This window comes from Megalops cyprinoides, chromosome 21 (genome assembly GCF_013368585.1).
Source record: "Megalops cyprinoides isolate fMegCyp1 chromosome 21, fMegCyp1.pri, whole genome shotgun sequence".
NCBI lineage: Eukaryota > Metazoa > Chordata > Actinopteri > Elopiformes > Megalopidae > Megalops > Megalops cyprinoides.
In genome coordinates, this window is record NC_050603.1 from 7,440,985 (window position 1) to 7,468,557 (window position 27,573).

Genomic DNA, 27,573 nt, shown 5'->3' on the forward strand with positions numbered 1-27,573 from the left:
CAGCTTGGTAGCTCCCCGGCGGTCAATAACTGTGGAGAAACCACAGAGGCAAGGGTGCGGCAAACTAAACTGGAAGAACTGGGTTTTGTTTAATATGTTTGTCAAACCTGAATTTTTGGCAGTGGAACCGAACAGGCTGATGGCCTTGTCTCAGAAAATGAGCACTGCTTTGCTTTATGGATTTGTTCTGTCTCGTGATTTTTTTTTTTCCACAGCCTCTTTCAGTTTCAGAGAGAGTAATAAAATGATATACCAGATTTGTGCAAGCGCTTGATAAATCCTTTGTTTGAGCCTTGATCCTGTTCCTCCTTTTGAGTTTTTACTTCCTGACCAGGGTACATCGTGCATCCGTTCGCTCTGAAGTTATGACGGTGCTCCCGGTAGCACGTTTGATGTGGAGAGACTCGTACAAACCTTGACAGACAGACTTCCACTTAAACAGCAGTTCACAATTTAACCACAGTTACCACTACCACTTTTTAGATTCCAGATGATTCCTAGTGAGATCATTAGACCACATCCCTTGAGTGTGATTCTGGTTACTGTCTGTGCTAAGCAGTTGTTTCAGGTTCAGTTCACTGTAGCCCTTTGTCCAGCTGCTAAGCCCTAGTATAAAAAAAGGTGAAAGTGAGTCTGAGGCAGTGCTTTGGGGTAGAATTTATCTGCCATTGGCTAAGTGCAAATGACACCCTCTCCTCATCACTTGGTCAGGCTCTAATTTTTTGCTATCTGAGAGTTCACAGTGAAGTAGGTTGTGAGCACTACGTCAGACCCCTAGAAGAGAATAGAGTAGAGTGTACTATAACTGTGGGTAACACTGGGCACTGTAAAGCATTAACAAATGTGCTTTGAAAATTTTCATACACGCTGGATTCTGATTTCCATTGGACTACTGTATGTCCCCAGTGCTTCTTAGTGATGATTATAAAATGAGGTGGGTCAAGGTTGAGACAGCAACACATTTTGAACACATCGGCGCAGATTGACATTGGTGATTGATTACCTGTCGAAGATCAATGCTGACGGGAATGGTATGTTTGTTTCAAATGCTGGTCCTCAGGGCAATGGAGGCTGCAAGAAGAAGCAGTAAAGGCTAGAGCTCTGTCCATTGTCCTGGATCACTTCACTGCTACACAGGAAGCTCCCACACAGACCCGAGAAATGCACATCAGCTGAATCAGCACGACTCGAAAAGTCTGCACTCAAATAACTGTGCCACTATGACGACTACCTCTGAAGTAGGCGAGGTGCCAGACTGCAGCTGGTAAAATCCTTCCTCTTCCTGATTTAATTTTCAAATAATCAGCAGCACGCCTCGGCAATGACTGAAAAGAAACCACAGAAGCGAAACTAACTTGCTTCCTCGTCTGGGCTTCCTCGTCTCATCGCCCAGGGTCCCGCCTGGCTGTGAGCTGCTCGGGTAACGCAAGCGGAGTAGCACCCATCCTCCCATTGATGCTCACTTCAGGGTGGTGCACCGTGTGAGCCGTAGCTTGGAAAATACCCTTTGGCTGTTTGCGGGTGAATTGGAGGCTCACATTCGGCTCTCCCACACGACTAAAAAGGATTGTTGTGGTGAGACAAGCCTATTGCACAACTGGTGATTCTAAAAAACAGAGATGCGGGGCGAACTCTCAAAGTGTAAAAAGGCATGACAAAAGTTTCACGTCAGTTTTCCCAGAAGAACAAACAGTGTGCATAAAGACACTTAATGCTTTTCCCTGAGGTTATTTAGTGTGGAGTAACACCAAGCAATTGTGTTTCTTGACTGCTCCCTGCAGAAAGCACTAAAATGCTAGAGGCAAGTGCCATCCGGCCGCTAATGCCGGGCTTGCATATGCATCACCAAAACACGGGCAGAAGGTATGACAGCAGACAGCCTGCGGGTAGCAGGTTGTCACAGAGTGGCATCTCAGCGCGGTTTTTCAGCGCTTGTTTTGTCAACACCGTGACCTTCTTGTTCTCGTTTTTGCCGCCGAGCTACGCTCTGCATCGTTCATGTCGGAAGCCACAGATCAGCAAGTCGTAGTCTGATCTGATGTGGAGGGAATGGCAAAGCAGATCTCAGATGATGATCTGAACAACGTTTCCTCCTGTGGTTTTGCGTTAGGTTGTTAACAACTGTTATAAAAACAGAGAGGAAGTTGAACACAGTTAAAAAATCAAAAGTCCAATGAAAGGTCTAAAAGATAAGTCATTTTAATTGACCTAGCAACATTTTAACCAAAATGTTGCTAGGTCAATTCCCCACTAGGGTACTGCTGTTGTACTGTTGGGCAAGGTACTTAAGCCACAATTGCGTCAGTGAATATCCAGCTGTATAAATGGATAAAAATATCACCTACACTATATAAGTTGCTCTGGTTAAGAGCACCTGCAAAATGACAATAAGGTAATGATAGCGCTCAAATTTTTTAATATCTGAAACTATGGTTTGATCCTATGTTAACCTGAGGTTTCCATATTAGTAAGCATGTAATAACTGAAAGCAATTGGAAGGTGTCATAGCTGTTCATTATGTATTAATGTTTGATCTATGGATGTATGCGCATTTTTTCACTGGCTGGCAACACAGCTGAAATGATGGTTTTGCAGTGGGTTGATGAGGTCAGCCCTGATCTGGTGGTCTGCTCTGATTCAGCAGTGTTCAGTTTTGTAGGACTGATAAAATCAGCGCATCCAATCAATTGTGCTAATACGTCAACCAAATTGTGTGGGTATAGATGTGGCATTCCACTGAGCTCCAGCTCATGTGGTGATAAGCAGGAGTGAAATTGCAGATTTCAGTGTCTGGAAGGGACTAAAGCCCTGAACAAGGTGATAGTTGTGACCTAATGGTAGGCACTTTGAGATACAGAAGTGAAGAGCAGACACTTACGTAGAATTCAACAGTCGGGTGTCCATAACAGGTTTCATGGCCAATTGTACGAGGGATAAAAAAAATTGTGCTGACAAGTATGATAACGGTCCAATCACAGACTGACATATCGTTATGTCAGGTGGGGAAACATCGAGCTGGACTGTGTCAAGTGCGTAGGGTCTGTAATTGTTAGGGCCTGCATCAGAGGGATGCACAGTGAGTGACGTACCGTACTGAACACACAGGACTCCAGAGCAGTGTGTCTCTTTGTGAAACTCTACGAGTTGGCCACTCGTGGGCTGCTGCCACGCAGACAATCCCAGGGAAATTTACTGGCGGGTGCTACGGTTTTTGCACGGTCTGGGGGTGGGGAAAAGGCTTCAACCTGTCTGTTTCCAGATCCACCTTCAAACAAGGTTTCCAATCTGTCAATAAAACCACCCAAGAAGTTGAACAAAAGCAAGATAAAAACATTCTGCTTTCACAGCTAGTTGGTGGTCTTGGTTTGCATATTATTTGTCTTTGACATGCAAGCATAACACAAATAAATCCAACGGACAAAAGAAGTCAACAGCATTGATATGTTTTCATTTTAATAGATTTTAATAGAAGTCAGGCATATAAAACAAATGTAGCACTCAATAGGTATATATTAAAAGAGTATGTACAATGCACTACACCTATATTTGAACCCTAATAGACCAAGACACATGCAAACTGGCTCATCCGCAAAAGGGACTTGAAACAATAAAAAATAGAATTTTCATCATAAGATGAGGTAACAAAATAAACGGTATAATATACAGCCAAAATATAATATATTAAAAAAGATGTTTCAAAATGTAACTTACTCTATGCAAGCAAAACCGACTGCAGTGACAATGCTGAAAAGTGTATCAAAAGTTGGACAAGCATCAGAGAGATTTAAAGGGAGTATATGTTGCAGACCATGTTGAACTGGAATATGCTCTTTTTTCCATATTGCTGAAGTTTGCTTGACTTTTGGTTTGATAAACTACAGTTTTGTATTTTTTTTTAATTCCTTCGTTGGTGAGGGTGTTACTTTTTAAATATGATCACCATGATCATATTCAGGTCTGTATCTAACAGCTTTGAACCATCAAAAGGAAAAGGATTCATTAAAACGTCATTATTAAAATTAAGTTTACATCCAAAAGTGTATATTCACTCTTGGCAACAATGATTTCAAGAAATGAACTATGTACAATACAAAAATATAAAGTGCCATTAAGAACAGGAAAATTGCAAAATTACGACCATACATCTTTGAATGCTGTGAGCATTTAAACTTTGCACAAAAAATAATTACTGGTGCAGTTTTCATTTTAAACACACTGTGAATCTGTCATTTACAGATTTAAGTCTTCACCCTCGGCCTTCTCTATCAGTTTTATGTTACGTGCCTTGTATCTATCACTCTTCTGACAGTATATCAATAGGACAGAATCCAAGCACAGAAATTATTGCAAAGAAATAAATTTAACCAGGTGCACTTATTGTGTATATCTTAATGTCTTATAACTTTTACATATATATTTCTCCATACCTTTACCAATTTAAGACCTGTATATACTGAAGCAAATCAGATTAACTCTTCTGTTAGATGGTGAAATGGCCGTGTCCCGCTGTAAATCGGACCGTGCATGTTCTGATTTCAAGTCCAGCTCCTTAACCGCTGTACTGCTGCCACAGAACGTGCGTCATTGCTTCGGCGACACGTGTCGACGCCGTAGCAACTGGCGCCAATGCCACGGCGAGGCGCTCAGAAGTTGGAGGTGGAGGTTTTCCCTGACTCAGACCACACCGAGCTCCGGCGTGAGGCCGAGCGGACCTGGCTCTTCAGCTTGCAGCCCATCGACCTGAGCAGGTCCAGCAGGTGGCGGCGGAACTTGACACCCACAAAGGCGTAGAGGATGGGGTTGAGGCAGCAGTGGAGCTGGCCTAGGGTGGAGGTGGCCATCAGGCAGATGTCCAGGGTGGTGCGGGCCTCGCAGGTGTCCCGGATGGCCGCTTTGGAGAGCAGCGTGTCCACCATCAGGGTGAGGTTGTAGGGCGTCCAGCTGACGAAGAAGGCCACCACCAGCGCCAGGATCACCCTGATGGCCCTCTTCTTCTGAATGCCCTGGGACCCCCTGTTCAGACGCAGCAGGATGCAGGAGTAGCAGAAAACCATGATGGCCGAGGGCAGCAGGAAGCCCACGATGTGGTAGAGCAGGCGGGAGCCCATTCGCCACTCCTCTGAGCTCTGGGCGTAGAGCAGGTAGTTGTGCACACACTCCACCCTGCCGTTCCTGCGGTCGTCCCGCAGCGCCTGGAGGAAGAGCCAGTCGGGGATGGAGAGCAGGAGGCAGAGGAGCCACACGGCCACGCAGCTGCCCTGCACCACCCAGGGCTTCCTCCGAGAGTACATCTGCACCGCATGCACGATGGACAGGTAGCGGTCCAGGCTGATGCAGGCCAGCAGGAAAATCCCGCAGTAGAAGTTAATCTGAGAAAGAGAGAGAGCAAGAGAGAGCGAGAGAGAGAGAGAGAAGGAGAGAGAGTGAGCAAGAGCGAGAGAGAATGAGCAAGAGCGAGAGAGAGAGAGAAGGAGAAAGACAGACAGAGAGAAAGAGGGAGACAGAGAGAGAGAGAAACAGAGAGAGAGGGGGGAGAGGGAGTGATAGAGAGAAAGAGAGAGAGTGAGACAGAGAGAAGGGGAGAGAGAAAGAGAGAGAGGGAGAGAGAGAGAGAGAGAGAGACAGCTCTTAATACAGCACTTCCTCAACTACATTTGCTATATCCTTAAACTTCCCCTTGAGCCTACTATGGCGCTTAAAAGAGTGAGGTTATGGGAAGGTACATCAGTCTCCTGCTGCCGTTTGCTGTAGTTGAGCAGTGAATTTCAAAATATATCACTTATAATATCACAAAATACTGTATATCACCTCTTCCCTAGAGTTGTATATGATGTATATCAATGAATCATTAATACAAAGGTAATAAGTGTCACAATCCGATAGTAAGAGTCATTGCATGTCTCTTACTATCAGATTGTGACACAAGAGTGTCTGCTAAATGACTACATGTCAAATTTTGCAGCTGTTAAACAGCAACTCGGTCTCTTCGTAGCTCATACTGTTACACCTGGAAGGCTACTTCAACAGACAGATTTCGTTAGGCCCCCATACCTTGAAGAGTGCCCCGGTGAACTTGCAGAGGGGGGTGCCGAAGCTCCACCCGCTGGCGGCCTCCACGGCCCAGAAGGGCAAAGTGAGGAGGAGCATGATGTCGGCCACCGCCAGGTGCATGATGAAGGTGTCGGTCACACTCCAGCTCCGCCGAAGCTGGGTCAGAACCGCCAGGACCAGCCCGTTGCCGAGGAAGCCCAGAACTATCACCAGGGAGTACAAGGCTGGGATGAACACCTGTTCAACCCGAATGCTTTGCTGCTGGTCACACACTTGCCCAAAGCAACACGTGTCGCCTTCTTTGTCGTAATAATAGCTGTAGTCGGTATAGTTCTCCGTGGAAGAAATATTAAAATAGTCCTGGATGTCTTCTACATTGAATATCATCTTTGAGCTCATACTCTGCAAATACAAAACAATGGAAAAAGTTTATGATATTTAATTGTTCTTGCAGTTTGAAAATTGTGACAAAACACCCCACTTGTTGAATGCTGTCATGTTGATGTACATAGTAGTAAGCAGTAAACTGAAGCTATTGATGCTGAAAGTAATGTATATCAAAATATAAAACATAAAAGGAAATATGGTCTTAATGTGCACAAGAGAAAATAGGACAATAGAAAACAGATTCACTTTCATGTATGTATATTCATTCATTTATTGTAGTAAATACCACAATAATGAAGACTCTGTGGTGAGGTTTATTACATTTGTATTAATTATTCATTGATATACATCATATACAACTCTAGGGAAGAGGTGATATATTTTGTGATATTATAAATGATATATTTTGAAATTCATTGCTCACCTACACCAAACAGCAGCAGCAGACTGATGTACATTCCCATAACCTCACTCTTGCTTTTTTTTTAAGTTAAATCACAGTCAATCAGATGTCAGTTAGCACCATTGACAGAAAAAAAAGCTACCACAAAAGAACATATCTTTCAGCAGGAGCACATCTGTTCAGTGAATGGAGGAAGATTGACTAAGTCAAAATTCATGCCAGCTGCCATACCATCCTGAGGCCTTCTCCTGTCTGATGACTGAAAATAAGTAATTGGCTATTACTTTACCTGATGGGAGATAAACATTAATTAATGTTTTACCCTTGGGCAAGGTACTTAACTGCCTCAGTAAATATCTAGCTGTATAAATGGATAACGTAAAAACTGCAACCTATGTTAATGGAGATAAGAGCATCTGCTAAACGCTAACGTACTGCAGTATAGAGTAATTTCGAGATGCTACCTTTTGGATGAGACTGACAACCCACATCCTGACTCACTGTCGTCACTGAAGAGCCCAAGGCACTTTTCACTAAAAGTAGGGGTCTTCCCACCTTGCGGGCAAAAAGCCAAAATTGGCTTTCAAACCTGCCTAATCGTGCAGCCAGCTTGCATGCGGTGAGCACTCTGGTGCAGACAGGTTGTGTGGTATCACCAAGGTGGGTGTGACACATTCACAGTCTCTGAGGTGAGTTATCTCCCCCTCTCTGTTAAGCACTCTCAGACCCATGGAAGGTGTTATATAAATGCATTTTAGGAGTCTGAGTCTGTCCCGCCCATGAATGAGCAGCAGTGTATCATAGTGGTTAAGGAGGAGGACTCGTAACCGAAAGTGTGCTGGTTCTGTTCCATACCGGGGCACTGCTTGAGTCTGGTAATTAACCTAGAATTGCCTCAGTAAATACACAATTTGTTTAAATGGATAAAATTGCAATCTACATAAATGGTTCTGGATAACAGCATCTGCTAACTGACAACAATGTAATCTAATGAAGAGTGACTATGTTGCCTTCCAGATTGTAAACAATCTGACTGATTTAGGTCATTACCCAAAATTTGGCTGTAGACCCCCCGAGTTTGTGAAACCCAACAACAGGAGAACTAACTAACAGACATGAAGACTGTTCTGCACGGAGAAGCAAACGACCCACGGATTGCCACGCCACGCTTCTCCCAAATCACAGGCGCGCAGACTGAACGACACACAACCACACGGAGTCATATGGTCGTGCTCAGAGCACCTTCGGTCCCTGCACGTGGGATTCTCCCCGAATCTCTGCTGCTGACTCAGGATGGGCGAGGTGGAACCACAACAGAGCATATCTTACACTCATCAGGTGTGCGTGACAGCTAATGCGCTTGGTGTCACTTTCATAGCCACGCACAAATTACCGTAAAGCGGCTTTTGAGACCAAAGTTCAGTTTAATGCTAACACTGAAATGACAAGGGTTGTGGGGGGGGGGTCATGTGAGGTGTGTAACACAAGTTTGTATGGGTCACCCATTAATTGTATTATACAGATAGATGGGTTGGGTGTTTGGACTGCATATGTAGACCTGAACTTAAAGGGACAAAATTACAATACTTTCTGGAATGGCTGGATTAACCCGCTTTCTTGTTTGGGGAAGCGGCTGCGATGCTTGCAAAAAAAAATGCATTGTTATGCAAATTACACCACCCACTGATGCTTTTTTTGCCTCTTGATGCTGCAGTATACAGAAGATTACAGCAAAGCAACATAAGCATTACAATTTGGCAGAAAGATTCTTAAATATCTGTACTTTCACCCAGAGTATAAGGTATGGTTTTATGCACAAAACATGTACTTTAATAATGCAACTTGCCCTACATCCGCAGCCGAAATTGTTAATGCCAATGCTAAGTGATAAGAGGCGATACCATTGGCCAAAGTGATGCCAGGGGATACATTGCATTCGATAGACAAAAGAATTTTTTTTCTCTTTTTTGCCACGCCATTTGGAATCAATTAGCCACATGTACTCTTAAGTCAACATGAACTTGCATATGGAAGAGCTAAAGTGAGGCGTTTGAATCCTCCAATATGTTCGCCGGCAGCAATCCGCAATTTCGCATGTGTCTGAGAAAAGAAAAAACTGCAATACAGAGACTTAGTATCGGTGTGATCTGTCTAAGTTTGCGTTTGCAATCCAAAAATTAGGTATGAAATATAACACACCAACAAGAGCTACCAAAATTTTTTTGCAAAAACAAAAACTGAGTTTCCCTTATCAAAAGTTGAGTTATCCCTTATGCTGTGATCTTAGCCAAAACAGTCATGGCCTCATCAGAATCATGAATTGTTAAATACTCATAAGTGAAAAGCACCTCATGGTATTTTATGTGTAAGTACTCACATTCATGACAACAATAATATGTCCCTCCAAATGTAATGTATAATTGTATATGCAGCTATAAGAAACATTCATGTAGACTCTAATAAAGCCAAGCTTTTGTCGGCATGTCAAAGGTATAATGTGAGAGAATATACAATTATATATTTTTGCAGCCTGACTTCAGAAGAGTTCAAGCGGACCGTGTTCATGAAATCCACCTGGTTCCGTGACTGACGAAAGCAAAAAAAAAAAGTGAGACACATCCAATTTCATGTCTTTCATAAACATGAAAAATTACACTATATGTCACAGTAAAAAAAAAAAAAAAACTGCAGACGGGTGAAACCCACTGCAGCGCTGGTGTTCTGGGTTTGGATTCTCTTCTCAGAATACATGCTATATTTTGTGAGAAATTTTCCTAACCACAATGCAGCAGAGTTAAGACAGCAGAGTTTCAATAACTGCACCCCCTCAGGTTCATGTATGAATGCGATGTGAATTAAACATGAATGCTCACCTTTCTCATTTCAGTTGGTAATTGATTTGTTTTAGTGTAGTGTAGCAAATTGTGGGGGCAAATTTTTGTCTTTACTTTATTGACCCTTACCATCATGTTACTATCTATTTGTACCCACTGAGGGAATATAATGGGGTGTTTTTAACACTGACTAACAATGAATTGTATTTGTAGCATTTAGCAAAGCTGAATTGTTGTGGTTTTTCTGTGCTATTTAATTTGAAAAAAAAAAGCACAGAAAAACCACAACAATCTAATCTTTTCTAAAAATTGTGAAAAAGTGAAAAGTGAAATGCACTTCGTTGCACGTGATGAATCCAAAGATATAGAGTGGCGATATTTCCAAGCAGGTATTCACCAGCGCAAAATCTCACTGAAATCTCTTAAGGACCAGTGAGATTCCAGCATTTCAAAATACACTGATTAGCTCATTGGAAGCTGATTGAAAACAGATGTTGCTCGATATGAGTGTATTACATTCACCAATGGAATGTTTTTTGAATGCTTTACACTGTTTACACAAGATGAAGATTAAACATTACAATTACAAGTACATTTATTGACCAGTGTGCTATGAAAAAAACCACCATGTGGTTACAGCTGGTTGTGTGACCTATTTCTGAGTTTCAGGTACCAATCAAATGATAGTACTAATTCGCTAACCAATTTTGCAGCAGCTTCACTCAGCCACACAATGAATGACCAAACTTGATAACTTTTCCTTTCCTTCCTTATCCTCCTCTGGTTTTTAGTTCTTTTCCATCTTCTTCTTCATGACAGGTTACATCATTGCAAATCCACAGACAGCCCTAATCTCACCACTAATCTCACCTGTATTAACCCAACTGCAATACCTATTAGCTCACTGTAGTCAGGGCCGGCGCTATGGGGGTGCTTAGGGGAGCCTTGCACCCCCTAGACAGTCCTCAGTGCACCCCCAGTTGTCTCCTTATATTCTGATGTCTAAATAGTATTTATTACGTTTTTTTTTTTTTTAAGATATGATGTTTTTTGCCTTCCATTGCGCCACGTCGTTTGATACGTTCATCTGACAAAACCGCCAAGTTACACGCATGCACATATTTCCTGTTCATTAGAAACAACGCTTTTAAAAACAGGTATGCCATCATCATTCTTGATATCAAAATGAAGCCAAGTTAAACTCAACAATTTAGCCAGATCTACTTCACACAAACTGAACAAACACTTGTCTAAAACCATACTACATTCAGAATGTGTAGGCTCTCACTCTCATTAAGACTAACAAAAAAGGACTCTGAAACCTGTCACTTTTAAGTAAGAGAATCCTTATAGTCGAAAATAATCTCAGAGTAAACTAGCTATACTAGTAACATCAACATTTGAACAACAGCCTAGTACTGGATTTTACTAATGGACATCAATAATGCCATGTAAAACTCCTAGCCAAAGCGTTTTTGTCAGTCTTGAACATTTTCTCCCAGATTGAACGGACATCAGATCATATCTTATCTCATGGAAACAAGAAAAAATGTGCTGTCCCTACATACTGATGCAAAAAAAAAAAAAACTTTGCAACATTGTAATGTCTTTTCATTTTCAGTACCGTGAACTAGCTACTGACCCCCCCCCCCCCCCCCCAAAACTTCACCACCAACCACTTCATGACACCTCGTATGTAGCCTGTAAGTATTTTTCATTTTGTAAAGCGTTAGACAATAACTTAAAATGTATTAGAATACAGAAACATGTTGTGGCATATGAAAACCTAAAACCTCTGTGAGTGTACTGCGCAGGACTCTCATCTTAAAGTCTTGACAGATGTATGAAAACGATGGCATTTATGAATAAATTGTAAGTCATTTAAGTCACTTGTAAGTCGCTTTGGATAAAAGCGTCTGCCAAATGATGTATGCCAAATGTAAATGTAAATAAATGAATTTATGGTTTCTTGGAAACATGGAGTCTATATCTTGGATTCTTTAAACTGTAGTTGATATGAGCGCTTGATACTTAAAACACTCTTTGTATAGTGTTATGAATCCAAGAGAGCAAGAAACGAATTTTGAAATCATAACAACGGGAGGTATGTCAAAACACCAAAACTTTGAAAAGTCTTGATTGTCTCGCATTTGTCTGGACTTCTATCAGGACCGTCTGAATTTGGCAAAATCTGGAACCAAAAATTCTTAAAATGCATGATTTGATCGTTTTCCATCTTCTTTGCAAAGCGAACACCATAAAGAAAGTAGTAGGGAATCGAGGCGGTGAAAACGCAAATACAAGAAAAAAGTACACACAAAATTGAAAACTCACCCTTATTTTCACGGAACTGATTCTTATCTTGCTGTCTTCAACAACACTTTCCTGACTTTAACAGGATCCGCAGTGACTTCTTTACAACGAAAATGGGGGTGGGGCGCGTACGAGTGCGTTTGTGTAATTCATACTCTTCACTAGCGTCCAGTCTAAGAGAGGTTCTGAGGCATTTCTTTCTTTTCTCCTCATCCGTTCTCGATCCTAAATTATATTCATATGTTGCGAAGTACATCCAGACATTGTATGGGAATGGGTAAATTGATCTGAAGCTGAAGACATATTTTCTGCAATTAACAGAGCCCAATTAAAACAGAATTGTGAGTCATTATTGTGATGACATAATGACTCCTTGAGACGGCCGATGCGTCGCAGCAAACAGTGCAATGTAGACGTAATATAATGGCTATTTCAAAACCAATTCCATTTGTAAATCCAGCTAGGGACATGTCACGTCAAGACCACAAACACATTGTTTCAGCTGCTTTTCATCTCCTTGGTAATGTGTCCCCAGATGTCACCAGTCGGTGTTTTTACCCAAACAAGTGGAGTTTGTAAAAGTTTTCATGTCTTATCATTCATATCTCATAACTTATTACAGTTTTAATTTTTAACCTTCAGTTACAGTTTTGCACAGAGTAGGGTAACCTATCCACCCACACAAATTTGAGGAGACTAAGGGGGATTGGACATAAGTCTCTCTCTTCTTTTAGGATGGCAGCAAAAAAAAAAAGAAGAAGAAAAAAAAGAATCATAAGGTGTGTAATACATGTGCGAGAGAGTTAGCTAGTAGATTGCTGTGTACAAAGTTCAAAGGAGTGTAGTTGGGGCGAGGAGGGCGTCTGTTGTTTATTTATACCTTTTAACTTGCATACTGCAAGGCAACAGATTTCCTGGCAGGGGGCTTAATTTCTCTTTCAGTCACTGACTTGTTAAGACAAAAGCAGACATATGCCTCATGTCACGGAAAAAGCCAGAGTTGTATACACCACTGAAAAAAAAAACGACATTACAACATCACAAGATTAATTAATCAAGGCTTTGACCTTCAGTCCTTAAACATTCATTATCACTGGCGTCAAGATAAAATTTCGCATTCTGTTTTAACTGACATTGAGCATTTAACTAACCTTATTAATCCTCTTATCTATTGTAGGGCTTCCAGAATCTTAAAACTCTCCCAGGATAGAAAAAAGTGAAAAAGAGCCCGCAAGCAATGATGGTAATTTGAAAACCGAAGCCAGACACACAGCCGAGAGCATTCGTGCCTCTTTCTCTGGATGGAAAGGACTGTTCTCTAGGCTGGAGAGCAACTCATGATCGCAATCAGATTGGCAAAATAAAACTCTGGAATTCAACAGGAGGGGATTCTACATGCTAGACCCAAACACCACCTGAGGAGATGGAAGCCTCTACTTTCACCTAAGCTTTCACCTAAGGGCTGTATTGCAGTACACCACCTGACCCATCCAAACATCTGAAACACATGTTAAACAGGGTTGGGCGACGTCCAAATCTTTCAGTCTCTATTGCCATGCACAATATTATTGTTGTTGGCGGGGGGGGGGGGGGGTTATCATGCATTCAACCATCCAGAGATGTTGTAAACTTTCACTTTAAATTATCACTAATTCTTACATTATTTACCCTTAGGCTAAACTAACCTTACAGTACAGAACAAGCAAAGAATCTCAAATGCTTATTTTTAGTTTTAGTTTTATTCACACACTGCATGAATAACCATAAGCTGTCGATGCAGTAAGACATTTCAGTCGTCTGTGAGATTGTAAATACAATGTCCACTAACAGACAACATCCCGATCCATTGTAATGATTTTAATTCTAATTCACTCGAATGGCTTCGTGTCGCTGTGATGTGTGTTCATACTGACATGGATAAGACTGAGAAATGTCAGTCCTTCCCCTCCTTGCAGGGAAGCGTGAGTAATCATATAAAGGAAAAAGTGATGTGAAACCTACCTGTTTCCTAAAAACGTGCACCGTCTATGTGATGTCATCAAGCAACTGCAAAGGGGGCGTGGTCAGACATGACCGAAGTGGAGCAGTTTCAGCTGTGGCCGTAGAATCAATTCAAAAGTGTGTCCAACTGACAAGGTCAAGCTATGCTTTCGACAGCGCACTAATGAAACCCACCATGATCTTAGCATCTTAGCACCTCTTAGCATAGTGATGCACTTATTTGGAAGTCGCTCTGGGCAAGAGTGTCTGCTAAATGATGTAATGTAATGTAATGTAATGTAATGTAATGTAAATGTCTAATCAACCATGATCTAAAAATGATTGTAATGCTTTATGCAACCCTGTCTGGAATCACCAGGAGCACACTGGGCTTGTCTCACTGCAGCAACCTTCATGCAGGAGACCTGAATGCAATCCTCCAATACACTCCATACACTCATTTTTACGCTACAGGATGTCACAGTGAAGTTATTGCTCTTTTGGAGGAGAGGCCCAACTGAGCCACTGCTAAACCGATTGTGAACTCAACGTTTTATTTACCTTGGTCCATTAAACCGAACATTTAACGAGCACACATAAGCAATAATTTGTGTTTCTATAATCTACTGTGTATGTTCACTTTTAGCTCACATTTAGTTTAAATTTACGTCATTGCCATAACAAATCAAACTAAAGGCTGATTCAGTCTAAATACAGAACACCCTCAGCCATAGTGAAGCTTAAACAAATCTAAGATGAGTAAAGATGAGTAAACTGTAACTTAGATATTTCTTTTTATTGTGGAAAAAAAAATCATTCTGCCTTAAACTGGCCCCTAAAACCTCGTAACAGTTGGATTAGGGAAACCCTAGCAGTCACTGCAAATGGAAAACAGACCACAGAAGTAGACGTCGTAGATCTCAAGCAGACAGTTCGCCAGCTGTGTTGCGTCACCCCCCATTTCAGCAGAAATCCCCTTTTTATTTGTACTTTCTCTAATTTATGCAATGCTGTCCAGTGGATTCACTAATCACTGGAATCTCTTCCAAGGGAAGATTCGGGAGGAGAATTTTCAGACAACCCCTATGCTGTTAATCAAACTTAGGCAAACCAGTCCCTCCCACGACGACAAAAATCACACCGGTTACTCCCTTTTTAGATCAGCCGTTCACAGCATCCGTCCTCCACCCCATCTCCCCCCTTTCTTTTCCCCTTTTATGATTCCCAAATGGGGGGTCACCAGCCCCAGCCTGTGGCCAGGTGAGATCCCTTTGTCAGGCTCCAAGTCAAATGAAAATACCACCTTACCCATGTCAGTCTCAACCTTCACACTTTGATTGTATGGGCAGCAGTGTAGCATAGCGGTAAGGAGAAGGCCTCGTAACTGAAAGTTTGCAAGTTCAATTTCCTGCTGGGGCACTGCTTTTGTACCCTTGGGCAAGGTACTTAACCCAGAATTGCCTCAGTAAATATCCAGCTGTATAAATGGGTAACATGTAAAAAAATGGTAATCTATGTGAGTCCGCTCTGGATAAGAGCGTCTGCTAAATGGCAATAATGTAATGTAATGGAAGTTCATATCTAATGAACTGCACATTAGCTCAACTAATGGCGACAGCATGTACACTCAGACAGCAGCACTGAAGTGAGAAAACTGCAATCCTCCAACACACTCGCATGCAGCCAACTATTTTTCACCGTACATTGCCAATTGGAGGACAGACTTTACTCCGCTGTTGTCATCGGAGCAGCTTGCAGGCGCTTGACAAATCGCAGGGTTCAGCGAGACGAGGAAACCCTGGCTGGCCTACTAACCCCTATACTGTACCTGCTGGAATGAAGCCAGTTTATTCCACCACTGTGGGCTCCTGGTGTCTGTCACCAGATGACATTTTTTTGAACCTGGGCCATAGGGGTTAACCTACATTTGAGATGGGTATGTTACAGATTAAGCCACATGGGAGCATGACCTAAAAGCTGAATGTTTTGTACCTACTGGCTTTGATCAAAACATTTAATGAGCACACATAAACAATCGTTCATGTTTCTGTAACCTGTTATTGACTTCATTAGCTCCCATTTGACCTGGACTTGTTTAAATTTATCTCATTGCCAAAAAAAAAAAAAAACAACTAAAACACTGATTCTGGCTTTGAAAATGAGTTGAATCAGGTCACACCACCATCCAGTATAAACAGACCAAAAAAGTACTGATACCAGAGCTCATTAGATAGGTGGTTAACCAGCTGTGCTGTATCACTTCAGTGTAGATGTTATCTTGTGGGGAGTTTGTTTGTCTCAAAGCTAGCACCATTGTTATGCTGTAGACCAATATGCAAGACACATTCTGCAAAGAAAGCAAAGCACTATAACGTTTCATTCAAGTGTTTAGAAAGAAAAATAAGCAAGAAAATAAGCAAGAGTAATTGCAATAATAGCAAGTACTAAAGTGATTCATCATTTCAGTTTTTTTTTTTGCATTTAAACTTTTTTTGTGTCTGCGCTAAAGGTAAAGTCTGAACCGCTTGCGTTGAGCAGAGCAGAGATAACAAAAAGCCATTTCCTCTTCCGAACCCACATCTCTCTGAGGACACACAATACACTCTGAATGGCCATATTTGACTTAAACTACATACAGATGGTGAGTCTATGGTGCACCGATAATGAGACACAGGATACAGGTTATGGCATATAAGCTCAGGCCTCCCACCTGGAGGATAATATAGTATAGGTGCATGGTAACTTTTTAAGCAAACAGTTCATTTTCAATCATATGAATGAGATCTGGTCTGGGAGTGTTGTAAGCCTGGCCTGACACTGTTGCTCATTCAACTTGACTTGATACATTTCTGCTCTTTTGGGCAGGAAGTCACTCTAGACATGAGCATCTGCTAAATGAACGTAATGTGATGTAATTTCATCTGTATGGACTATTTTTTTTTTCAGATGTCTAAGAGTCTCCCAACGTGCATATAAGAGTGCAGTTTTGGCCATATTCACAAGCTATCTACTTTACAAATACAGAAAAAAGATGTTTTTCTCAGACATTCTACAACAAATTTGATAAGTGCTGAATTCAGTAGTCAGACGCCGCGCAACAGTGTGTGGTTGCCTTAATGGAAGGTGACGTCCAGAGTTGAAGGATGTGGAAACCTTTATTTTAACACCAGCTTTGCACTTCACCTGCCACCAGTACTTAGGTGACGTGTGGCATAACATTTCACCTATTGAACTCAATCTTAGTTGGGCTTCCTTTGCTACTGAGGCTGCAGTGAAGCTACTGTCTACACTAAACAAGAGATCCTGCAATCAAGAGGGCCAAGGTTTTGCAAAAAGCTTGCTGTATATTTAAAATGGCATACTTGTTTTTATATTCCCTTCTTCTCCCCAATGTGGAATCACCAGCTGAACTACAGTAGGCTCCCCTCTTCATGACACTGAAGCAAGGTGGGTGGCGATTCTCAGATGCTCTCTTCACAAAAACAATGGCTATTTTTTCATGCCGTTAACCTCTCAGCGCACCATAGCAGAGCAAAGCATTGTGGTGCAAAATATGATCAGGTTAACATGTTGGTAACGAGTCCACCGCTGTACGGAGATCCGGTGCGTGCCTTCAGGAAGTTTACCCCTGTGAGTTGGTTCCTTCTCTCATGAGAAGGTGATACATCTCTACCCCCACTTCTCCGGTTTGCGGTTTCTGAAGCGTTGCAGTGCAGTGAAACGCATGTGCAGCTTGCAGGAGCAGGTTTACAAGCACCACCGCACTTAACCATTTCCTGGAGGGACAAGGTCTGTAATCTGCTTACTTCTTCAGCAGTGACTTCACTGGAACAAAAATGTTTATCATGCAATTTAATCTTGAGGTTTTGTGGGCTGTTAGCAACTGACCTTTGATTGGCTTGGCAGGAAGATTCTGCAACAATATCAATAATCAGTAAAACCACCATCATGATAATGTGCACACATCAAAGAAGTCCAGAAACACGAGCCGTTCTCTGTGTGACTTTGGTGATTGATATTTATGAATAGTTGATGAATAATTAATAGCCAGCCCTTTTGCCACTAAAGTGAAATCATTTGGCAATCACATGGCACAGACGTAATGATATATCCAATCATTTATTTTTGGCAAGCCCCTTTACATAGGCTAACAATACAGCAGCTTTATGTTATTGCATATCTATTGCATTCTGGTGTGAAAATAGCAAACTGTCACTATAATGTGTTAAAATTCACAGACTGTAATATTGTAGCAGCCTCTGGCCATTTTGTTTTGCCAGTTTGATTTTTCCCTTTTTCTTGCGCCTGAAGTACTACTTTTATGCTCTCCTTCATGTCAAAGCTTTGCCAGATTTTTTACTGCCTCATTGCATTATACTGTTTAACACACTTCTTTACAATGCATCTTGTGTGTTTCATGTGGTATGGTTTGCCAGTAGGCACAGGGTAATGGGTAGTGGCTCATACCGCTTGTTGTTCTGTGATGCACGTGATAGTCTTGCACACAGGCCTCTAATTTCGACTCATCTCTGGGCGCTAGAGTATACCAATGCTAGCTCATTAGTAATTTCATTTAGCCCTCCTAGTAATATCTCGAATGGACCGTGCATGCCTCTGAGTGCAGGATGAGCTGTTCACTGAATGACCTGGCACTGAATGACTAATCTGAGTAGCAAAAACCTGACCTTACGCTGACCAGAACCCCTACTTTTCGTAAGCATGAGATGTAATTCAAAAACGGTCATAGTGCAACCTATCAGCACAGATAGGTTGGACAGAGTCAAGTTCCGCTCTGTTACACAGTCTGTCTGTTGTTTGGCTATAAACACCTCCTTTCCAGGGCAAAAATATTCGGGTCTAGGCTTTAAACATTCGGGGCTATAGGCCCCGAATGATCGGACCTAACGACGCCACTGGGTACACCATGTCTCATTTCCTGCATGTTAGAGACAAGCTTTCAAGCCTTAAAAAGGCCTGGCAGTGTTCACCAATCACTCCCCTTCTCCACGTGTCAAACTTTCCCCAGCACATCTGCTTTACAACTTCTTGCTGATGCCGGTTGCCAATGACAATCACAGAGGATAGATGCACGGATGGAAAAAGAAAGTGTTTTGAAATGCGACAGAAATTGGATATTCCAAAACAATGAGTAGGTAGTCGATTTGGGTTTTCTTCTCTTGCGTCAGAGAGCTTTTAGCTTTTAAAAGCTCTTAGTTTTTATTCTTTACCGTTTCAATTTTGCTTCCAAGCTCTAAAGACATTAGAGAATGCATTGCCTGTGGTTGAACGAAATGGATCAATTAAATGAAAAAAAAAAACAACATTTTTGTATATATTTTTTACATTACTTGATGGTAGAATACGTCCACACAAACTTTCCAAAATCCTTCCCAATCACGTATCACACCTGCAAAACCACCCTTTAGTTTTTAAGATATTAAATAGGCACCGGGACTATAGAAAAACATTACCTAAAACAGGACTGGGATGTGGGAGGGCAACTCTTTGACCATTTTACTGAAAGAGGAACACACAAATTTTGTGCAAGTGATCAGGTGTGGTTGTCAAAAAATGAGTATTGTTGACAATTCACATTTCACAGAACACTGTGTAAAGGGTACACTGCTTCTCTGAATCCTCCCCCTCCTGAGGACACCGAGAGGAGTCAAAACTGTTAAACTCATCTCAGAAGCACTGAAAGCTATATTATGCTCACGTGAGTCACCTCAGAACTAAAACCCATCGGAACAAGGTTTTTTTTTGTCATCACATGCATGCTGCCTTTCTGTCCCCATCTAATGCCCATGCCACCATTACATTACATTACATTATTGTCTTTTAGCAGATGCTCTCACCCAGACTGACTTACATAGTCTACAGTTTTTTTGTTAAATGCTATCCATTTATACAGCTGGATGTTTAGTGAGGCAAGTGTGGGTAAAGTACCTTGCCCAAGAATACAGTAGCAGTGCCCCAACAGGGAATAAGGAGCCCTGCTCCTTACCACTATGCTACTACCTGGATTCCCTTTTAAATACACATCCCAGAAGAGATACTGAGTGTTGATGTGCAACTAAGTTACAGTACAGCGAAAGACCTGCTCGTTTTATATAAAAGGAATGGGATAAACTATCACACAATTGTGTTAAAAAATTCATTGAAAGTAGAATTATCTCAATTTTTTTTTTCTGTAATGCGGAAACCATTTGTGTGCCCTGTGGCCTTCACACATGTGGTTTCTTGTCTACTATACATTGTATGTGGATTTCACACCATCTAGGTTCGGTTACCGCTTGTATGACACCAACTCCAAAGATTTTCTCAATACAGGTATGAGGTAAGAGGTCTGCCTTGATGGGGTTTTTTGTACCAAGGCAGCAAGCTACAATTTAAATTTAAATCTAAAATCCAGTATAGCTAGTTTATATGAAAAGTTTTTGCAAAACAGTGCTGTCCAGCTTGCTATTGTGATTGTGATATTTCTTCTAATTCTAATTCATGTACCACAATCTTAATATTAATATACATGTTAATACAATAGATGTTTTTGTAATAGAAAGAACAAACTTTTTTGGGCTGCCATTTTTTAGGCGTAACATGGTTAATATTTCATAAGAACATACCAAATGGCAAAATATTTGCTACAACTGTCAAAAATTACTATTAATTTAAATGTAAATGTATATAAGATTTTTACCTACATAATATTTAAAACTTCATATCTAAAATGTGTTCTAAAATATATTCTATCTGTAGTTAGAACATATAATACTAAGCACCAAATCAAGACTTAAATGAAATAACGTGTAAATTTAAGTTCAATAAATGATTAGTAAGATCTACTGTATTTTGCGGGATGAACCAGAAGGCATACCCATTCATAATTCATGCTCAATCTCTCCAAGGAAAATAAAACTAAACGAGTGATATGGGGCGACGACACTCCAAACCTTACAGCAAATAAAACTGCTGTCGATGTGAGGCATGATTTAGTGGTTTGAGGCTCCCTCTTCTGGTCAATAGTAAATTGTGCACCTACAATGACAGTACTCGGAATTGCCGCACCACGGCTTCTTTGATCAAATGCATAACGATGTTTTAAAAAATGTCTTGTATTTGCATTTTTTGCTTGATTTTTTTTTTCATTAATTCACTTAATAAACACCCTCTGCACAGACATGAAGACAATAAATCTAGTTTGTTGGTGTGATAATTGTAAAAATGGCATGACACCTGCATAAGGAAAAGATAGCTTGCATGAGTAAAAGATTGAATACACAGTGTTTAGTCCTTTAAATAATGTTTTTGCCCACAGGCTAGAATAAGTACAATACATGTAGATTAAAATCATTTACAGAGAAAAGGCTAGTTCTCTCTAAACCTGTAAGTAAACAGAAGCCTAGACATTTCAATGCCTTAATACTGGCTTCTCAATAACTGATAGAAACACTTCAATACAGCCCTATAACCCGCATTACACCCATCTCACTATATAATTATACTCTACCAACAGCACTGTACTTGGCATGTACTAGAGAAACACTTACTGCAAACTTATAATACAACCACCTACACGTGAAAATAATGAACTGAACCGTACAAAGCAGCAATTATATTTCCATATGGTGATCTTAGTTTGCACTCCATTACCGACTTATAAAAAAGAGCAAAGTATTCATGGTAGTCAATAAAACTTTCAAAAACACTAACTGACACTAACGGAAATGAATGATCGCCATTTTGTCAGGAAACCATTTGTATCACAGCTACCCTTAAATCTTAGACCTACCGTGTTCAGGTACAGGCTACTGGAATACAGGCTGCGCGACATGCAGTTATTGCGTATACTTGCTATTCTTAATCTATTTAAGATGTTGCTTGAGTTTACCTAACTCTAACACAATATATCATACATGCAATCCCTTCAAACACCGCACATGCTTAGCGTTTTGACAAAATAAAATGTAATTTGGACGTATTTGTTTATTAAAGTTATTCATTCATCTGTGACGCTGGAAATGCCTGACTTTGATTCGACCGCCTTTTTCAATCGCCAGAATCTTTGACTGTATGCCGAATTCGACGACGCTACCGGTCACATTGACCAATAGGATTGCCAGCGAATATTAATGTTGGACCAATCACAAACACACAAATCCTGGGCCTACTGTCAGCGAGGCATGAGCCGATTGGCCAAATGTCGTATCAGTCTGGAGCACGGGCACCTAAACTGTGTTCTTCCGGGTACGATAACTTTGATGTGTCTGGTATGAAAATATTGCACTCTATATGCTGTAGTATTCCAACTGCAACTCTCAAACAATTGCTCAGACGTTAGGAAAATGTGCTGCTTCTTCTGACACGCTTACAATTTAAGACCTGCGCACGGTTTATGGAAAAAGGCTGAAAATCCGAGGTAATGTTTTAATCAAATGTCATTGGTGTGGTTTTCCTGTAAGACAAATGGCGAGTTTATGTACTTCCTACTGTCTTCAGAGAGGTACCACTTGAAATTTCTTGGATCTGTGATAAAATATCCTATAATGTAACGATGCCCTGTTGATGCCCTGTGTCAACAGCAGTGTGTGTAGCAAGTATTACATGTTGTCTAAGAATATTTTGCTTTTTTGCAGCTGACCTAACGTTAAACCCAACCGTTTATTTCTGCATTAACGTTGTTTGCACGTGCTCGAGTTTTGTTGTTTTCTCGAGGCGGGGATAAAGCTTGATGTTGCTTAATGTTAAGATGACCGTGGATGACTGTAACCGCACCTTCGACGCGACTTGCTGCTCTTGCCATATTTAAGTACGTACACCCACCAGCTGTTTATAGAACATGCTGGTAATGTCTGTGCGTATAATTGTCGCGATCACAGATGAGTGTGGTCCCACCAAATAACAAGTGATGGAAGGTTTATATTACAGCGGTGTAACGGCATGGCTGTCATACGTTTTCACATGACAAACGATAGCATGAACGGAAAGGGAAAACGAATGTGAAGTGGCTTTACACTCACTTGAGACAGTGCATCGCTATGTTGATATGTGTGTGTTTATGTCCGAATGGGTAACCATTGTACATTCTTCCCCGAAAAGAGCATGCCTTAAAATCAAAACACGTTGATTAGACAACCTGGTAATGTTAAGTCTTCATGGTTGCAAAAGAGGTTTATATACTCCATGCATGCCCTTACATAGGTGTTGTTAAATATCTAAATGTTTTGTAGGTGTCTTACGGGAATGAAAGGAGTATAATAAGCAACTAAACTTGAAAGGACAGACCCTGAGGCATGGCGGCTTCTCATGACAGCCACGGCCAAGAGACCGAAGCGGAGGGCTTGCATCACCTAAAACCCATGGAAACAGAAGAACAGTGGACTCCCCAGCTAAGCGAGTTCCAGATGAAAGCGCTCATAAAGTCTGAGCCTCAGTCACCAAAGACTGAGAGAAACATTACACAAGAACCAGAGTTACTTCAGTGTCCAAATACCTTTGCTCCTGGTGCAGATTGCATTGAGTATACCTTCTTCAAACAGGAGTCGGCCCAAGTCAAGGAGGAGCCAAAAGATTCAGAGGTGCAAGCCATCCAAATTAAAGTGGAATCAGTCGAGACCCTGTGCCTTCACCCTGGTGCAGAATCCAAAGGAGTCTGTATCACACAACCGCAAATAAAGCCAAGATCCATTCAAGTCAAACAGGAGAATTGTGATTTTGAGTCAGTTGCCATAAAGGCCGAACAGGACTTCTCTCACACAGACAGAAAAACCCTGAGGATTAAAACTGAACCCGTTGCAGATTCTGAGAGCAGTAATGGAGGGGTCAGTGAGGAGTTCGACCATTGTTTGGTCAAAGAGGAAGAGAACAGGGTGGAGTTGGATGCTCTCAACACCAGCCAGAAAGATATGGAGACCTTGGGCAGTGAGGAGAGCTGCACAGAGACGGGTAAGACAAACAGGAAAACCGATGGAAATCTCTTTAATGATGCATGAGTTTTTGTTGCAAATGACTTTTCTTTGTTACGTGCCATTGTAAGCGTAATGATTTTCCCAAACAGTCAAACAACACAAAATCATAATGAATGATTTTCAGTAGTAGTAGTTGTAGTAAACACCAACAAATAGACTACATTTATATGCTAGGTTTTATAGCAAAGTAATTTTTGTCTACTGTTTTTTTTCTCTCCCCTGCTGTCTCACATCAATTTTATGCCTTGAATTCAATGTTCTTTTCCTCTCTCTCTAATATAATCTCTCTAATCTCTACGTAATATGTAATTGTTTTCTACCTACCACACTGTTACATGTCCCCTCTCTATTTTCCTGTTTTGATTCTCCCACTTCTGTACATGCTTTTCTTTTCCTTCTATCACAACCTCTTCCTCTTTCCTCCTTCCTTCACCTTATTTCCACTTTTTCCCCCACTCATTCCTGTCTGTGCCACCCCCCCCCCCCCCCCCCCCCCCCCCCACAGTGTCCAGTCCTGAATTTTTCCCGTGTCCTCACTGCACGATTTCCTTCACGGACCCTTCCTACCTGGAGAAACACCTCAAATGGACCCACCAGGAGCAGTACCTGGTCCTGCTCCAAAGCCGCGCCTCCCAGGTGAAAAGGAGCCCGCACGTTCGGGAGCAACCCAGCTGCCCCCATTGCAGATGCCCCTTCCCTTCCCAGCGCCACCTGGCTGCCCACCTACGCCAGGTACACCCCAGCCCCCCCGTCAAAAAGCAGCACCCCTGCCCGCAGTGCCCTCGCAGCTTCCACTACCTGGCCAGTCTGCAGAAGCACTGCAAACACTGGCACAAACTGGACACCGTCAGCGTGGACGGGCACCTGAACTGCACCGACTGCGGCAACAACGTGGCCACCTCCGAGGCCCTGTGCCCGCATCTCCGCGGCGACGCCAGAGAGAGGCTGAACGCGGGGCCCGTCTGCGCCGGCGCGGGCCTGGAGTGCAGCGTCTGCGGCAAGAGCTACAGCAGCACGCAGAACCTGCGCATACACATGCGCACGCACACGGGCGAGAGGCCCTTCGCCTGCGCAGACTGCGGCAAGCGCTTCGCGGACAGCGGCAGCCTTCGCAAGCACACGCGCATACACACGGGGATCAAGCCCTTCACGTGCCAGGACTGCGGCAAGGCCTTCGGGAGGATCCACCACCTGACGTCCCACCAGCGCACGCACTCCGGGGAGAAACCGTACCACTGCACCGACTGCGGGAGGAAGTTCAGCCACACGGGGGAGCTAAAGATCCACCAGCGCTCCCACTCCGGGGAGAAACCGTACCACTGCACCGACTGTGGGAAGGACTTCATGGTCATCAGCAACCTGAGAGCCCACCAGAGGGTGCACAGCGGGGAGAAGGGCCACCAGTGCGGGGAGTGCGGGCGGAAATTTGGGGAGGCGGGGGTGCTGAAGAAGCACTTGCGCACGCACACGGGCGAGAGGCCGTACCACTGCACCGTATGCGGCAAGCAGTTCAACCGCGTCCACCACCTGAAGACCCACCAGCGCACGCACACCGGGGAGAAACCGTACAGCTGCGCCGAGTGCGGCAAGAGCTTCAGCCAGTCGGGGGACCTGACCAAGCACAAGCGCACCCACACGGGGGAGAAACCCTTCCCCTGTCCTGACTGCGAGCGCAGCTACAACAACTCGGGCGACCTGCGAAAGCACAGCCGCAGCCACACCGGGGCACGGCCCTACAGCTGCAAGGAGTGCGGGAAGAGCTTTAGGATGATCCACCACCTGAAGACCCACACCCGGATCCACACGGGCGAGAGGCCCTACACTTGCCCCCACTGCCCCCTCACTTTCGCCCGGCCCCACCACCTCACCTCGCACCTCAAGGTCCACTGAGGGAGGCAGAGAGGGGGGTGGAGAGGCCTGGAAGAGAATAAAACAGGGTATGATGGGTGGGAGGGACTGAACAGAGTGTTGCACTGCAGAGCAAGGAGCTGAAAGCGAAGATTCAAACATCCATCTATCCATAGTGTCCGTGTGCAATAGTGGCTGTGTGGAGTAGTATTTAGAGAGCAGCGCTCATAACCAAAAGTTTTCAGGTTGAGGTCTCAGTCGAGACACTGCTGCTGAATCGTAGAGCAGTGTGTTTAACCTGAATTTCTTCAGTAAATATCTAGTAAATTTATATGTGTATGAAATGTAAGCTACTGTTTCAAAAGTCACCCCCCCCCCAAGTACATTACATTTACATTCTGTCATTTAGCAGATGCTCTTATCCAGAGTGAGTCCAGAATCACCTGCTGTCCTCATAAATTATGTAAAGAATTACTGCTCATTCCGTTTGGAAATGATATTTGTAAAATGTGGTTTGATTCTCATAAGCAGTTGATTATTGTTAGCTGGACATTTTGTATAATTAGAATTGTATTTATTACAATACAGACATGCATTGTTTTAATCATTACATGCAATACTCTTTCTGTGATTTTTTTTCAAGTGTAGAGTGCACTGATTAAAGAAAACATGAAAGTAAAGTATGAAGTGAAAGATTGGATTTTAAGAGGCTGAAAGTATCACTACATGCCTCCTCAATGTTAATATTAATAATGTAATATTAATGATAATAATATCAATATTGTTATCCACAGCTTTGTGGACTTGTTTTGTGAACACATAAATTATTCTGGCTGAATATGCCCAGTAAGTTAGTACTGAATTAAAAGTATTTTGCCAGCACTGCAAAAAAATTGTGTGATTAAATAAATTAAAGATGTCAATGTAAAGTATAGTGGTGGGTTTTTCTGTTTATTTCATTCAACATTTTTTACCATATTTTACCAAATATGCACTATTAAACTATTTTCCAGTGCGTATTTTATAAATATTTTACTGCAAAATGCTGTTTATTAGACATGTTCACAAAAATTAGGCGAATTAATCCATTCATGATCAAGAAAAATATTCACATGGTCCAGTTGATATTACTTTGTCAGAAGAATTTGAGACTGTTTACATGAATGAGTCTAGGCCTGTCTCCAATGTGCTGTTCAAGTCCATTTTCCAGGTCAGATCTTTTCTTTCTTCTGACTTATTTTAACCTCTCAATCTACTATACATACAGTGTGTTTTGTGTCCAAGGTTCAAAATAGTAATGAAACCAAAAGTATGAACTGTCAAATTTTGTTTATTGAAAAATGTACTCTCAGGTTTACTGCATAGCTTTTTTGGATGTCATGCCTTAGCCATTGATTTTTTTTTACAGTTTGAAAGATAAATAAATAAAAAATACACAGATACTAGCACAGAACACCAAAATCACTTCAATCAAAATGTTTATGAGGAAGTAGGTAATAAATAGATGCAAACGGTTTAATCTCACAGCATCATACATATAGGGAAGTGAAATACACTGTCGGTCCTATTTCGTAACCAGTTCTGTTTCAAAAGTCAATATCTGTGAGATGAGGGAGAAGCAGCCTACCAATGAACACCGTATAAATTGTATATTTGAGAGGGCAGTGACCTCTGAATGCAGACTGTAAACGCTCAGAGGTGAGGCAACATTAGACAACCACAATACCACAATACCTTCGAACTGAGGGGTGTTACGGTCAGATTTTAAATGAGGATGTAATACATTGTTGCA

General features: G+C 42.0%; 2 protein-coding genes across 3 annotated transcripts; one reads left to right on the top strand and one right to left on the bottom strand.

Moving 5' to 3' along the window:
• Positions 1 to 4,148: 4,148 nt before the first annotated feature.
• LOC118796639 (C-X-C chemokine receptor type 3-like) lies at positions 4,149 to 23,516 on the bottom strand. Of its 2 annotated transcripts, none has more exons than XM_036555641.1 (3): positions 23,459 to 23,516; positions 6,052 to 6,453; positions 4,149 to 5,369 (listed from the first exon to the last, which is right to left on the bottom strand). In XM_036555641.1, exons 1-3 carry the CDS (start codon positions 23,480 to 23,482, stop codon positions 4,644 to 4,646), a joined length of 1,152 nt encoding a protein of 383 aa, XP_036411534.1. In that variant the 5' UTR covers positions 23,483 to 23,516; the 3' UTR covers positions 4,149 to 4,643. The 2 variants fall into 2 exon arrangements, with proteins under 2 accessions (XP_036411534.1, XP_036411535.1); XM_036555642.1 differs by lacking the exon at positions 23,459 to 23,516 and adding an exon at positions 12,010 to 12,081.
• Positions 22,224 to 26,098, top strand: LOC118796618 (zinc finger protein 436-like). The gene is made up of 3 exons (XM_036555610.1): positions 22,224 to 22,384; positions 23,196 to 23,910; positions 24,439 to 26,098. Exons 2-3 carry the CDS (start codon positions 23,259 to 23,261, stop codon positions 25,821 to 25,823), a joined length of 2,037 nt encoding a protein of 678 aa, XP_036411503.1. The 5' UTR covers positions 22,224 to 22,384; positions 23,196 to 23,258; the 3' UTR covers positions 25,824 to 26,098.
• Positions 26,099 to 27,573: the final 1,475 nt, after the last annotated feature.

Bases quoted from the DNA above. Each gene is read 5' to 3' on its own strand.
- LOC118796618 (XM_036555610.1), top strand. From the start codon at position 23,259: ATGGCGGCTTCTCATGACAGCCACGGCCAAGAGACCGAAGCGGAGGGC. The intron at 23,911-24,438 runs GTAAGACAAACA...CCCCCCCCACAG, and splicing joins GGAGAGCTGCACAGAGACGG to TGTCCAGTCCTGAATTTTTC.
- LOC118796639 (XM_036555641.1), bottom strand. From the start codon at position 23,482: ATGCAATCTGCACCAGGAGCAAAG. The intron at 6,454-23,458 runs GTATTTGGACAC...TTGTATTTGCAG, and splicing joins AATCTGCACCAGGAGCAAAG to AGTATGAGCTCAAAGATGAT. The intron at 5,370-6,051 runs GTATGGGGGCCT...TCTCTTTCTCAG, and splicing joins TCACCGGGGCACTCTTCAAG to ATTAACTTCTACTGCGGGAT.